The 14,090-nt window shown below is 34.8% G+C and overlaps 2 protein-coding genes across 2 annotated transcripts in view; one reads left to right on the top strand and one right to left on the bottom strand.

Moving 5' to 3' along the window:
- LOC127620868 (inositol polyphosphate-5-phosphatase A-like) overlaps positions 1–6,995 on the top strand; it is a 42,814-nt gene extending 35,819 nt beyond the window's left edge. The window contains exon 16 of the mRNA XM_052094200.1: positions 815–6,995. The gene's annotated coding sequence lies outside the window, so the exon portion shown is untranslated. The remainder of the gene's footprint in view (positions 1–814) is intronic.
- Positions 6,996–10,895: 3,900 nt separating this feature from the next.
- Positions 10,896–12,944, bottom strand: LOC127620523 (homeobox protein Nkx-6.3-like). The gene is made up of 3 exons (XM_052093655.1): positions 12,527–12,944; positions 11,631–11,800; positions 10,896–11,126 (listed from the first exon to the last, which is right to left on the bottom strand). The coding sequence occupies exons 1-3, from the start codon at positions 12,942–12,944 to the stop codon at positions 10,896–10,898; spliced, it is 819 nt and encodes a 272-aa protein (XP_051949615.1).
- Between the last annotated feature and the right edge of the window lie 1,146 nt (positions 12,945–14,090).

Raw genomic sequence — 14,090 nt, 5'->3', positions numbered from 1 at the left:
GTTTACATCTTGGGGTTATAATTTTGGCCCCATTTAATTCTATTGTCATGTCTCACTGTAACCCGCTTGAACATGGAATATTCCTTTAAGTGATCTAGTGAAGACATAAAGTTAGAATAAAAAAATGTGGGATAAAAATATGATTTGTTTTTATTTATTTTTTTACACAAATTTTACCTTAAAATCTTAGAGTTCATGTACTTGTTATTAGTCAGCTACCCAAGTACACAACTCCTACTCATGTACGGATTAAGTTGGTCTCAGAATAAGACTGCTCACGGGTTCTGTTCCACCATCCCCCTCTGCTCTCATTTGTAGTCTGAGTCAAGATGAAGCACCTCAGTAATACGTGATATAAGATCCCTCCGCTCATCCCCTGATCTATGTCTGTTGGAGTCTCCTTAGCCGATGCAAGCAATTCTTAACACTGCACCGTAAATACACCAGTGTTCATTAATTGCAGATACACTAAACACAGATCTGTCCTGCATTGTTATCCCATATTGGCATTATTAGGGCTGTTATGTTGTTTTGCTGTCAGTTTTATGTGTGATCTATACAGGTTACACTTGTCAAGGGTTAAGATAAGTGTTTACTTCTGCCACTGGTTTGTCATTTAGTCAGCAGGCTTTGGTGTGTTCATACAGGACATTTTTTATTCCAAAGAAATTCTCCTCTTAATAGTTTAGCAATGGCCAGAATCATCTAATCACTGTAAATCTTACAGTTGTCATGTGCATGTTTGATACTATAAATATACCTTTATGTTAAATAGTTTTTGTCTGATTTGAAATGCTCGTTTTCTCTTCATCAGGTTTCTGTGTTGTTGACATAAACCCAGAGTTGAATCCGTGGACAGCTGTACCAGTCATGCCAGGGCTCTGCAGAAGCACTCACTCTTTGCCCATTCACACAGACCTCTTCACAACCATTCAGGTGCAACACACCACAAAGTACCCTGAAATGTCCTGCCAAAAATCAGTGGACACACACCACAGGGCCTGTTCATATTCCGACAGCATTGTACTCTGGTTATATTTTCCTCATTTTGTGGATTTCAAAACTTCACAAATGATCAATGTGACATCAGGAATCTCTGAACAAGGATAAATACTCCTGTACTTAGAAAACTGTTCTCAAGTCACGTCTCAAAGCTCTTAACTTCCCACGTTTTACAAGCTTCTTTTACAGCTTTTTTACAGCACAATTGGTTTTCTTTTATTCGTTGTGAATGTGAATACAAGTATGTTGAAAATACCTGTAGGACACCATATCCAAACGCAAGCTGCTGTGACGCACAAGCTTTGGCTTCTGTCTTAATTCACCATCTTTTTAATTGACAGATGTGTTCAGTTTCTTATGTGTGCTGAGTGTATGAGTGTGGGTTGGCGCAGTAGACTTTAATAGGGAACGTTCTGGTAAAACACTTTATACCCTAAATCTAAATTCTGTCATTAGATACTCACCCTCGTGTTGTTCCACACATGTATGACTTGCTTACTTCCGTGCTTACTAACATCTCCTCTTGTCTTCAACAAAAGAAAACAGGTCATACTGGTTTGGAACAACATGTGGGTGAGTGAATGATGACAGAATTAAAATTTTTTGGTGAAATATTCCTTTAAGCGTGTATTTTTGCAATTACATTTGCTTCAGCCGTTGTACCTGTCATCTTCTCTTAAGCTTCAGTCATTGTCTCTGTGGGGTTGTTAGTCAGACTCTCAGATCAATAGAATATGTACAGGACAGCAAGGGACAAGTTAAAAAGCCATTAGCACTTGTGAAATATGGAAATCCCCCCAGAGTGCCCTGGCCTGGAAGCGCAGCTGACTTTTAATTAGAGCAGTAGTGCAATGTGAATGATAATGTGGAGTGTAACATTCTGAATTATTTTGTTTTTTATAATATCTAATACATGATGGCCGTGTTTTAGTTTAGGTTGAATTTCTATGTTGGGTATTTGGTAATACTAAAGAGTTACAGAATAGTGTGCATCTTTAGTGCTTCAACAGTCAAAATGTTCCGTTATTTTCTTTAACTAAGAGACATGAGGTCATATAGAGATGATTCAGTGCAGTCTGTTGAAGCAGTTGTCTTGGTTATGTGCTGTCCAAAACTTCAAAATTTCAGATTTTTTTCCAAGCAAATAAGCTTCAAATAAGCTTGTTTGAATATCGATGCTGATGTCAATTAATGTCTTAGAAACCAAACCACTTAAAGGTGAAGTGTGTAATTTGTTTTTCAAAATTTTTTCTCAAACAGCCATCTGCTATTGGTCGAACAAAAATTAGTCGCCTCTGGGGTTTAGGATCTAATAACCTGTTCTTATTTGGAATGGGATCCATTAAAAAAAAAACAGAACTGTATGATTTTCATTACATTCGGTTCTGTTAACGGTTCTTGTATGTGTATTTTTCTACCAATGTGGATGGAACACTGTACGAAAATACTCTGACGGTGCTTCTTGATGAAATCCGTTTGTTTGTTGGTTTGTTGTTGTTTTTTTTTCTTTCAAATTCTGTTTAATTTATTCCCAAATTCCATGTTTTCTGTTTCAAATTAATTTATAGCATTTTAATCAAATGAGAACAGAACAATTACTTTTCAACATACCACTGAATTATATTTATCAAATGAAGAGCTTCTATACTGATCCTAACAGCACAATCAAAAACCCTACAATTGAGTTTTTAGGGTTTATTTTATTTTTCTATAACTTTTTGGTCAAATACAGTGCTGCTGTGCTTAAATATAATGGAATTATTCATAATATGTTATTGTTATCATTGTTACTACTACTACTACAGAATATTACATTTTAATATACAGAAGTAATATATTTCTGTCGCATTTTTTCAATTTCACACGTCTAGTTAAATGGAGCTTTTATTTAGCGGAAGCATTAGCGGAAATCCAGATGTTATTGAAGACTTCACTGCTCACCTCCGGAAAAGCAGTTCACTAAATGGGATAATGTGCTTATTAAACTGCAAAAGGCTATGATTTAATTATGTAAATATATAGTCTGCATGTACTGCACTTCACAGTGAATAAAGTGTCACAGTCTCTGTAATTTAACACTCACAGAACGCATGATGTTAATGATGCGGTTAGTGTATAAGCAGCGTCTTCTCACATTCACTTACTGTTGAAGCACACAGTTCATGCAGTCAGTATAGGCTACTGGTTTAATTACATTTACATACATTTACATTTATGCATTTGGCAGATGCTTTTATCAAAGCAACTTACAGTGCATTTATTACAGGTACAATTCACCCGTAGCAACCTGGAGTTAAGTGCCTTGCTCAAGAACACAATGGTGGTGGCTGTGGGGATCGAACCAGCAACCTTCTGATTAACAGTTATGTGCTTTAACCCACTACGCCACCACCACCATGATTAATTGTGCATTTATACGTTCATTTTATCCTTAAAAAAAATCTCTGATATTATGCATTTTATAGGTAATAATTTTTTTAGGACTGAATTCCCCGATTCCATCCGTGTTTTCAGCATCATGGAAATCATAGGGCCTTACTTATTAACCTTATAACACTGTGAGTATCAAATATGATACGCAACATTTGACTGCTCCTGTTTCACTCTCTGTTAAAGCTGACGAGCTAAACAACCTATTGTATGTAAGTTTGACATGTTTATGGCACCATCTAGTGGTTATTTGGGGGGGAGTTTCATTGTTTTAAATTGGTGAATTAAAAAATGGTGGCGGATAAATGAATTACTATGTTGAAATTATGTGTATCAAATTTGACACAGATAAAACAGATTTAGTCCAAAGGACAGGAAAAAGAGATTTAATTACATCATGTGGCAGAAAATAAAAATGTAAATGCTGTGGAAGAATTTATTTTTTTGTAAAAACATCAAATGGGAAACGCTCATCTTGGAAACTAAATGGAGGAAAAATAACCTCTAAAGCCTAATGTATCACATATGAAATATACATTTCCTGAACGATGGACTCTTATGAGCCATTTCTTATAAAACTAGATTGCGAAACACACAGCATTACAAGTGTAGTCCGATTCTGATCAAATGACTCTTATGAGCTGGTGTTTTAGAATCTACAGCTGAAAACACACCGCGACCAGTGTAATGTGCTCCTTGAACGAATGACTCATATGTTCCAGTTCTTTTATTGAACCAAAAACACTTTGAGATCATGTCCAACAACACAACATTTATGAATTCTGTTTTTTTTACAATCTTTATTTAATAAAGTAACAATAGGACAAATTATTGGATTGAATGTATGCTTCGGAAAAATCGTTGAAAAGTAATTAAAAGGTCTGTGTAAACATACCTTTTTCAAAAACTGTATTAAATTGATTTCTGATTTGTTATGTCTGCACTGTTGAAATACGAAGTCATCTCATCATTTGACAACAGACAGCTAAAGGCAGTAAATGCAATCAAAATGTATAGATTTTAATATTTCTTCATCAAAAGTATAAAAAAACTAAATCGTCCATGTAACCAGTAAGGAATCGGAATAGTTAAGAGGAACTGAACAGACTGATCTCACAGTGAAATCGGAAACAGCATGTTGACTTTTCTTTAGTTAAAATCTGTCTGCGCTTACTCAAGTGCGAAACACTTCTCCCAGTGGCCAAAGCAGTAAGTGTCGTTGGCTGTATGGGCATGTTGGAGCTACATTTTCCGGGTGTAATGTTCACAGAGGGGCGCCAAAAGCGAGTTGTTTTCAGCTGTACAGGAGGAATACATATATTATAAACTGTACCCCCCGACTCAAACCCCAAACCTAAACCTAACCATCAGTGGAGTAAAAATGTAATATTAGAGGGAAAAATGCAACCTCCGAATCACACTTGTCACTAATTATGCGAACGCAATTACTTCCTGGTTTCAACACGGGATCCGAACCCAGGTCTCCTACACTGTTGATGCAACGCACTTCCGGTCACAACATAGGAGAAGGTAAACACACTTGAACCATTGCAAAAATTATCCTAGTGTACCGAAACTCTCTGAAAAAATGGTGATCATTTTGGAATTTAATCTTTTCAATTCCAGACGATTTTCATTTTTAGTCGCCCCTAACTCACTTCATTGGTTCAGCCAATGAACAGTAGCAACAATGTGCTGGGCTGCTCAAACAGCAATATAATGATAGCCACAGAGATACATTGTTTAGTGTTTTCAGGGAAATAAACCTGTTAATAGCTTACTTGTAGATGTCTCTATTAAGAAGGAATAAGAGAGTATTTTAACATTAAGAAAATTACACACTTGACCTTTAAATAGATGTTGTTCTAACAACAAGAAGACGATGCAGTCTGAAATAATTTGGTCTTCACTGAAAACTGGTAGCTGGGTGTTTTAATATTGATGTAATTAAATATGTTTAGTTGCTGAATAGGTTTGTTTTCATCAGTTTAGAAAAATCAAGCATACTCATTTAAAGCTAGTTGACCACGTTCATATTGTTGGATTCTGTGTGCTATTATAGTGTGTACATTGTTTTAAGTATATCTCATATGTTTGGTTTGGAATTGTAGTTTTGAACAACTTAAGGACAGTAAATACTTGATAGTGTGCATAACTGTTAAAGATTGTTCAGTAAAATAGCAGGGGAGACGTTTGGAGTGTATCTTCAAGTCCTGTTTGTCTGTATTCATAGTTGTTCTGAAATGTCAAGAATGTAGATTGACACAGTTTTGTGGTAAAATATCCCTTTAAATGTCCCTAGAAACCTGTATATGTTTCCTTATTTCAAAACCAAATCAGGCTACTAGTTATCAACATTCATTTACTACAAGCGATTGCCGTCATTTCTTAAATCGACAAGAATATATTGATTAAGTCAAAATAATTTGAACACCCCCACAGGTCCTCCCCATGCATAATTTATGTGTGAGGGTTCAATTGTACGGCCCACCTGTCAATAGTGGACTTGTTGTAGTTGATTCATGGCATGGGCGACACAATTTACTGTTCTCGAGGGCATCACTTCAAACTGTGCTTTAATAGGAGGCCACGGAGTCGGAATAAGAATGGCATTGATGTAATTTAGCATTTGCAATTATACAAAGAAACACTACAGTCTTCTGAAATGTAATTTATGTGTCTTTTAGTGCTGCACTGTTATTAGCATGATAAGTACAATGTGCATGTAGCCATTCATGTTTGCACTTGTTTTGGGGAATTCGTTTGCAATGTTTTCAAGATGTGAGCACATGTAGAACACAGTAAAAAGGGGTTTTCTTTAATAGCAGTTAGCCTTGCTTTGTCTTTCTGATTTTTGTCTTGTTTTTATATGTATATATTAAACTTTTTGACACAAATGAGGCATTGTCATGGGGTTGACCCAGAACTAATGAAAAAAAATGTAATAATATATATGATATAATGTCTATCCATGCATTGGGAAGATGGATTATGGTGTGGTGTAAAAGTTGAAAATAAATGCTAACTGCAGGACCATTGTGTCTATACAGAATCAGGACATTTGGCATTATGAAATTCCAAGATTTTGTAGAAATCCTGTACATGTATGAAGACATGTTACATGTCATATTCATACCACAGCCTGCAAAATAAAAAAAACAGTTGATTTGCATGCATCAAATTCTCTCAATTTGGATTTTATGATATAATGTGCTAATGTTTAGTTAGTCTGCTATATTTAATGCAGCCATAAGCTGTTTCTTGAATTAATGGTACACAATGTTTGATACAGTGCCAAATATGACCGTCTCTTTCTTTTGTTCAGTTTTTCCTCCTGGTATTTTGTTAGATCAGTTGTAATGTATAGCACATTGACATAAGATGCAGTAAGACTGTTGCAGTGTGTTTTCTCTAGCTGTACCTCAGGTGCTGCTGAAAGTTGGAATAGCCTAAACCGGTCTTGTGACCCCCTTATTATTACTTTCTACAGCACAAATTAACGTTTTTCTAAAATATGTTATGTTAATGTTTTGTTTCCTAATAAAATGTATATATTACACATATTTGTGATTCAAAGTCATTTTGTCACACATGATGTAAGGCAGTTCAGTTGCAGTTAATTGCTTCAGATTGTTTTGTTCATTTGAATGCTGTCAACCTAATGGATACATCAGTAACATAAATCATAAAATGTAATTAAGATGTAATGTAAAAAGGAAACATGAACCTTAAATATTGATCTGTTTCTCACCCACACTTATCATATTACTTCTGAAGACATGGATTTAACCACTAAACTGGAGACATGTGGATTACTTCATTGCTGCCTTTATGTGATTTTGGAGCTTCAAAGTTCTGTCAACAATTCACTTGCATTGTATGAACCTACAGAGCTGACATATTCTTCTATGAGTCTTCATTTGTGTTCTGCAGATCAAAGAAAGACATACATTGCATGAGGGTGAGTAAATGATGAGAGAATTGTCATTTATGGGTGAACATTCTCTTTGATAAACAAAAATGTCAATAAAGCATTCTTTCCAAATCTATTAATTATCATATTTGGTATAGTTTTATTGCTCAAAATACTGAGGGCAGTGAATAATCCAGCTATACTGAGTTTCATTTAAGATTTGAAAGTATTGCGGCTAGACTTGAATGGTTCTGTAGATGTTTGAAGTTAGCATCACTGAGGACATCTGACGATGACCAGTGTGAATGTTCCACATTGACTCCGTACACATTAACCGATCAATCCAAAGTCATTGTTATCATGAATATACTGCATAATGAGACCCTTTAATTAAGATCTGCAGATAAGATGTCCATAACAAAAACAGCTGTTGCATCACACACATAACACACAAACTCCTCCCACCATCTGCTCTAACCCATTCATATTAAAGGATCTGGACTAATCAGACTAATGTCTCCCTGCGGATGACTGATCTCAAAGGGATCATTAGTTAAATCAGATTAATCAAACGGACAATGTCACATTCAGTTTACCCACTTTATATTGAGCTCATGCTGATTTACTTGAAAATGATTAGAGTGGGCTTCTACATTCATTTGCACAAGTTTAAAACATGTCGTTTTTTAGCTGAGAATTTCTTCAACAGGTTATGCATGAATTTACAGTACATTGTTGTGATCCTTCATATTGTATTCCTTTTAAATATGTTATAAACATATCCCAAAGTTGTATGTTTGAAGTATACACAACAGTTTATCTCTTTTTTAATTTTGATGTTATTCTCTCAAAGGAAAGTTTTCAACATAAGATGACAAAATCAACATTCAATTCAATTACTGTCATTTATTACATTTGCATCATCATAATTCAATTAAGATCACATAATTAAGATACATTTTGGATGCATAAAGTACATATGAATGAAATCGGTTTTTATTTTATATTTGGAGGATGTTTACCCTGTCAAAAAACCCTGTTCTTTTAAATTCAATAAACAATCTCTTTACTGCGCATGAATGGCTATAATGCAGATAATGTAGACTATTGTATGACAAATTGCTTTTGATGTTCCTTATTTGTAAGTCATTTGGCTAAAAGTGTCTTCTAAGTTACTAAATTTAAATGTAAATAATAACTAAACATACTGTCATTTTAGTGAAATTGGGGTGGGGCATTCATCTATAGTGACTTACCTAATTTCCAGAAAACAATTCCTGAAAGAGAGACACTGTATGTTGCAGCTCATTGTTAAATAAATGTATTAATTGATGTGTCTGTTTGCACTCTTTTGAGCATTGGAATACCATACCTACTGTATATGTACTTATTAAATATGTAATATTCTCATAAGTTTGATCTTTGTTACAGTAGACTTAAATACATCTTTTAAAAAAACAACAACTGGGTTACACTTTCTATAAAGCCTTTATATAATGCATTATAAATGCATTATAATGCCTTAAAATAAACCTTGTAGTAATTTGTATATTCTTATAAATAAACGTAACCACAATAATAATGCACTTTAATAGTTACCCGTGGTTATATCTTAAAGAATATAATGTACACTATTAAATAAACATGATCAATATTAAATGTGCTGTATCATCTGTCACAGGCTAAAACATATATTTACTTTTAAATGTGTAACCATGATATAAATGAGTATAATAATGTATTTTAATTGTGCTTATTAATGACATTTTATTTAAAAAATCACACATTACATGGCTACAGGCTATGAAACAGAAGTGTAGTCTATTATAAGGCTTAAAGTGATAGTTCACCCAAAAATGAAAATTTCTCTCATCATTTACTCACCTTCATGCCATTCCAGATGTGTATGACTTTTTCTTCTGCAGACACAAACAAAGATTTTAAGAAGAATATTTCAGCTCTGTCGGTACATACAATGCAAGTGAATGGTGGACAGAACTTTGAAGGTCCAAAAAGCATGTAAAGGCAGCATAAACGTAATCCATAAAACTCCAGTGGTTTAATCCATGTCTTCAGAAGCGATATGATAGGTGTGGGTGAGAGTAAAATTTTCTCAATATTGTCAATCTATATATATTTTTTCACTATAAATCTACACTTTCACTTTCACATTCTTCTTCCTGCCCAGAAGATGGCGATATGCAAAAACAATTGTGAATCGCCACCAGTGTTGGGTAAGTTACTCTTAAAAAAGTAATGAATTACTAACTACTAATGACATCTTCTACAGTGTAAATAGATTACAGTACTAATTACTCTGTTTGAAAAGTAATTGCATTACTTATTACTAATTACTTTCTAAAACCCTTATCAACCTTGACCAGATGAAAAGTACAAGGATAGATATGAAACTGTTCTTTTAATTCTTTCAAATAAATCAGATAAAATAAAATTAATTATTCATGAACTGGCCAAAGAATTTAAGGGGGCAGTGTTAAATTAGAAAACATACATTTTAACATTAGACGTTACATTTAAATTTTAAATTAACTATTGTTTTTTTATAAATGTTATATAGTCTATACAGTATTTAACACAATTACATCAGAAGTAACTGTAATTAAATTACTGAAAAATTAAGAGTAATCCCTTACTTTTCTTTTCCCAAAAAAGTAATTTAATTACATTAATTAATTACTTAGTAATGCATTACACCAACACTGATCGCCACAAACAAAAAAAGAATGTGAAAGTGATAGTGGAGATTTATAGTAAAACAAAAGACTTAAATATTGATCTGTTTCTCACCCACACCTATCATATCACTTCAGAAGACATGGATTAAATCAATGGAGGCAAATGGATTACTTTTAAGATGCCTTTATGTGTTTTTTTAGCTTCAAAGTTCGGGCCACCATTCACTTGCATTGTCTGGATCTATATTCTAAAAATCTTTGTTTGTGTTCAGCAGAAGAAGGAGTCATACACATCTGGGATGGCATGAGGGTGAGAAAATGGTGAAATATTTTTCTGGTGAGCTATCCCTTTAAGAATAATTTTATAATGCATTAAATGCATACTTCATAAAAACTGTTACCAAAAACAGTACAAACTTATGCATATTTATATGATGTTGATGATCTGAATATTCTTGCATGTGTTTTGTTTGCACAACGTACTATATAAACTGTGAATTAGGCTCTTAGAAACATTATACTATTTAAGGAACAACGACCCTCAAGGGAACTTTTTCTCTACCTCAAATTTTTAGGTACACAATACCATAATAACCTATCGTTTCCTTTTAAAGATACATTTATGTTTCATTCTCCTCTGAACAAAAAAAACTAAAAATAGCCTTGTACCTTAAACAGCCCTGCTAAATAGACCAGCTGGTCACCAGCTTATGTTGTGTTTTGGGATGCTGGTATATGGTCAACCAGCTACACCAGCACCAAATCAGCACTAACCAACATAAAACAGCATGGGAACTGCATGCTGGTTAAGCTGGTCTTTTCAGCATGGAGTCCGTTTCTAAGTGTGTACAGTATCAGACGTGGTGAGGTCCCAGGCGCAATACTGAGAAAGCTCTGCGGTGTTTACGCAGTAGCTGTCGAATCTTCTCGTCATCCGTGTTGGGGTCCAGCGGCTTGTTGTACTCCTCATCCTCCACCTCATTCTCTGATCCGTCTCCTCCGCTCTCCCCCCGAGAGGCCTGTGTGGAGCTGGGCTCCAACACGCTCTTCTTACGCCATTTTGTGCGCCGGTTCTGGAACCACACCTAGGATGAATTAAATTATTTGACAGTTTGCCAATCATTTATAATCTCTTTGCATCATACTGGGATAACAGAACATCAGGTTTGGCAAATTGTGGAGTTCATGCCACCTCGAGTATACATGCTTTTTACATACATACAAAGGAATTAACATAGTTAATGTCACAAATAAGCTTACAGTGCATTTGATTAGTGATATAGAAATCGTGCAGAATCTTACTGTAAATATTATTTCATAATTGTTTGTTATAACTTATCAAAATAACTAACAGATTTTCTGATGTTGTCTGGATTCCACTATTTGACTTGGTTTTCACCACATGACATGGTTTATTGAGTAATGAAAAACATGGTATGAGTGATAAACATGCTATTAAATAATAAACAAACTTTTGCAAAACGTAATTTATTATTTAATAGCATTTGATACAGAACAATAACTGCACTCAGATTCATTTTGAACAATGATGTTTAGCATCGAAATTAATTTTGTGTTTATTGTTTTACTTTAACTTGCGATTCAGTCATGCCCAGTGAGGATGCCAGTCTGGCTCTTTCCGGTCCAGCCAGGTACTTGGTCTGTTCAAAGGTTTTCTCCAGAGCGAAGATCTGGTGTCCACTGAAGGTGGGTCTTGTGTGCTTCTTTTTTCCTGCATCCTCAGTGTAATGACCGCTATCTACAGAGAAAACATCATATTCTATTCCATCACTCTGAACACATGTACTGTATCTAAAATATAGTGACTAAAACTGCATTTGTAAACAGTTTTTGTGACCTCATTTGTGTTATTTTATCCCCCCTTGAGACCTCAAAGAAATTAATTTAAAAATAAATAATCACATAAATAGAGGGACGTTAAAGCAGGATAAAAAATCGTGCTCAGAAACATTTACATTTGATGTTAGAAAATGTATTATAATTTATAAAGTTAACCAATAAGGAAAATGATTAAATTATATGAACTCATTTTATAGAAAAGTGAAAGGAACTGCTTTTTATGGGAGAAAGTTTTACTTTTGATTCAGATCTAGTCAACAAATATCAAGTCAATGAAAGTTTTATCATAATAACTTAATATGTAATCATGAATTTGTCAAACATTTCCTCTGAAGACTTAAAAATAATGTTCATTGACATCATATACAGTCAAATATGAATGATAAATTATCCAAAGCATTAAATAGATCTAAATATTTATATATCAAATTGGATTAATATTGCCATTTTAAAGTCACATACTCAAATACAAAATGTTTTACTAAATATACATTTACTAAATAGCACATTTAATGTGACGTGCATGAAAATGATCATGGTAAAGTTGTATTCTGCTGCTGTTATTGAAGTATATTACCTTCACACATTGATTTCCATTAACTGAACACTTATTGAAATGACTTACTGTTGCCACACTGCTGTCTCGCTCCTCTCCACTCGTACTCTCCATCCACCCAGCAGCTTGTGCCTTTACTCTTCATACCTGGACATTCTACACTGGATTTTGGAAAACCTCCCAGTCCTGAAGGGGCATAATCCCGATTGTAATACACCCCGGGACTAGGCACAGTTGTCCCAAACCCACCCATAGAGTGGTACCCTGATAATAGGGTCGAGGTTCCCGGGCCACCCAACATTGATCGACTCAGGATGTCACTGATGCCATGTGGAGTGCCAGCCTGGAGCTGGGCATTGATATTGGCAGGGCCAAGCTTGTAGAAGGAGTTGGAGATGGAGTACTGGCACACAGGGGCCTTGAGATCTGTTGGGAACTGGTTGAAGCCGTTGTTGAAAAGGAAGGACCCTGAAATGTTGGACTCCATGGAAATCAGTGTATGTGTCTCCTCTGTTTCCAATGGCGATGATCCCTGTGTGAATGGTGATTGGTCCAAAGGGTCTAGTTCAGTTCTAGTCCTAGTTCAAAATGACCTGACAACTTTCTTTTCGATAATTTCTTATTTCCAGGCCTCTTGAGTGCTTGAAGTCTTGCTGTGGTCCGCACATCACCCCAGGTTAAAATAAAATGTCTTAAAAGTCAGCTGAGAGTCTTTTCTTTTCACTACCTCTTCTCTTTAACCAACTAACCTCCTCCTCATTAACTCTTTAACTATTCCATAGTGTTTGATGGAACTCCAAAGTCAACCCAGTGCCAGTCTCACTACAGACAAATGTCCTCTGACTACTTCTCTGCTTGCAGGTCATAAAGAAGAGCAACCTTACACTGGTGTGGCACTTTCTTGATAATGATGGGCAGAATTAGAATGTCTTGCCTTGACTGGCTGAGCCAACAACATGCCTGATCTCCTCATTGGTCTGTTCACAGGAAGACAGCTTGTGATTGCTGCCAACAGATTAATCGTTTTTTAAAATGTCTGTGAGAATAAGTTGCTTTTTGATGGGTTGCTTGACAGTGGCTGCAGGAGCAGCAGTTGGAAAGCAGAAATAGTTTTTTTTTGTCATCATTTATGGTCTTTCGGAACATATTTATATTGACCTTTACCTTTCCTTCATTTTGATTGTGGCTTTTTGGAAGATAATTAAGAATCATTTCTATGTTTAATATAAAAACAATGATCTATATGTTATTGTGTCAGATTTTGTTCTGTTTTGTCAATACCAGCTGATTTATTTGTTACACTCAAAAAAAAATATTTTAAGATTTATTCATTTCAATTTGATAACAAAATTCCAGGGAGTGTATAATGCCAGCTGGTGTGTAATGTTTACACATTTTCTTTTTTTTATTTATAAATACAAATATATCACACAAAACGACTCGGTTACTAACGTAACCTCGGTTCCCTGAGAGGAGGAAACGAGTATTGCGTAAGTAGCGAGAAATATTGAAGTCTTTATGTAAAACGCATTGCAGCTGCACAGCAGACAGCAATGAGCGAGGCATCTTATGTACTGATTTTTTTTTTTTTTTACTTACTGATATGCATAAAAAACCCTCTAAGTCAGTCAGA

This window comes from Xyrauchen texanus, chromosome 27 (assembly GCF_025860055.1).
Source record: "Xyrauchen texanus isolate HMW12.3.18 chromosome 27, RBS_HiC_50CHRs, whole genome shotgun sequence".
NCBI classification, from domain to species: domain Eukaryota; kingdom Metazoa; phylum Chordata; class Actinopteri; order Cypriniformes; family Catostomidae; genus Xyrauchen; species Xyrauchen texanus.
Note: the sequence above shows the minus strand (reverse complement) of the source record. Positions and strands in the feature narration are given on the sequence as shown.

Coding starts and splice junctions, on each gene's coding strand:
- LOC127620523 (XM_052093655.1), bottom strand. CDS start 12,944: ATGGAGTCCAACATTTCAGGGTCCTTCCTTTTCAACAACGGCTTCAAC. Junction 11,801..12,526: donor GAGACAGCAGTGTGGCAACA/GTAAGTCATTTC, acceptor TTTTCTCTGTAG/ATAGCGGTCATTACACTGAG. Junction 11,127..11,630: donor TGACTGAATCGCAAGTTAAA/GTAAAACAATAA, acceptor AATTCATCCTAG/GTGTGGTTCCAGAACCGGCG.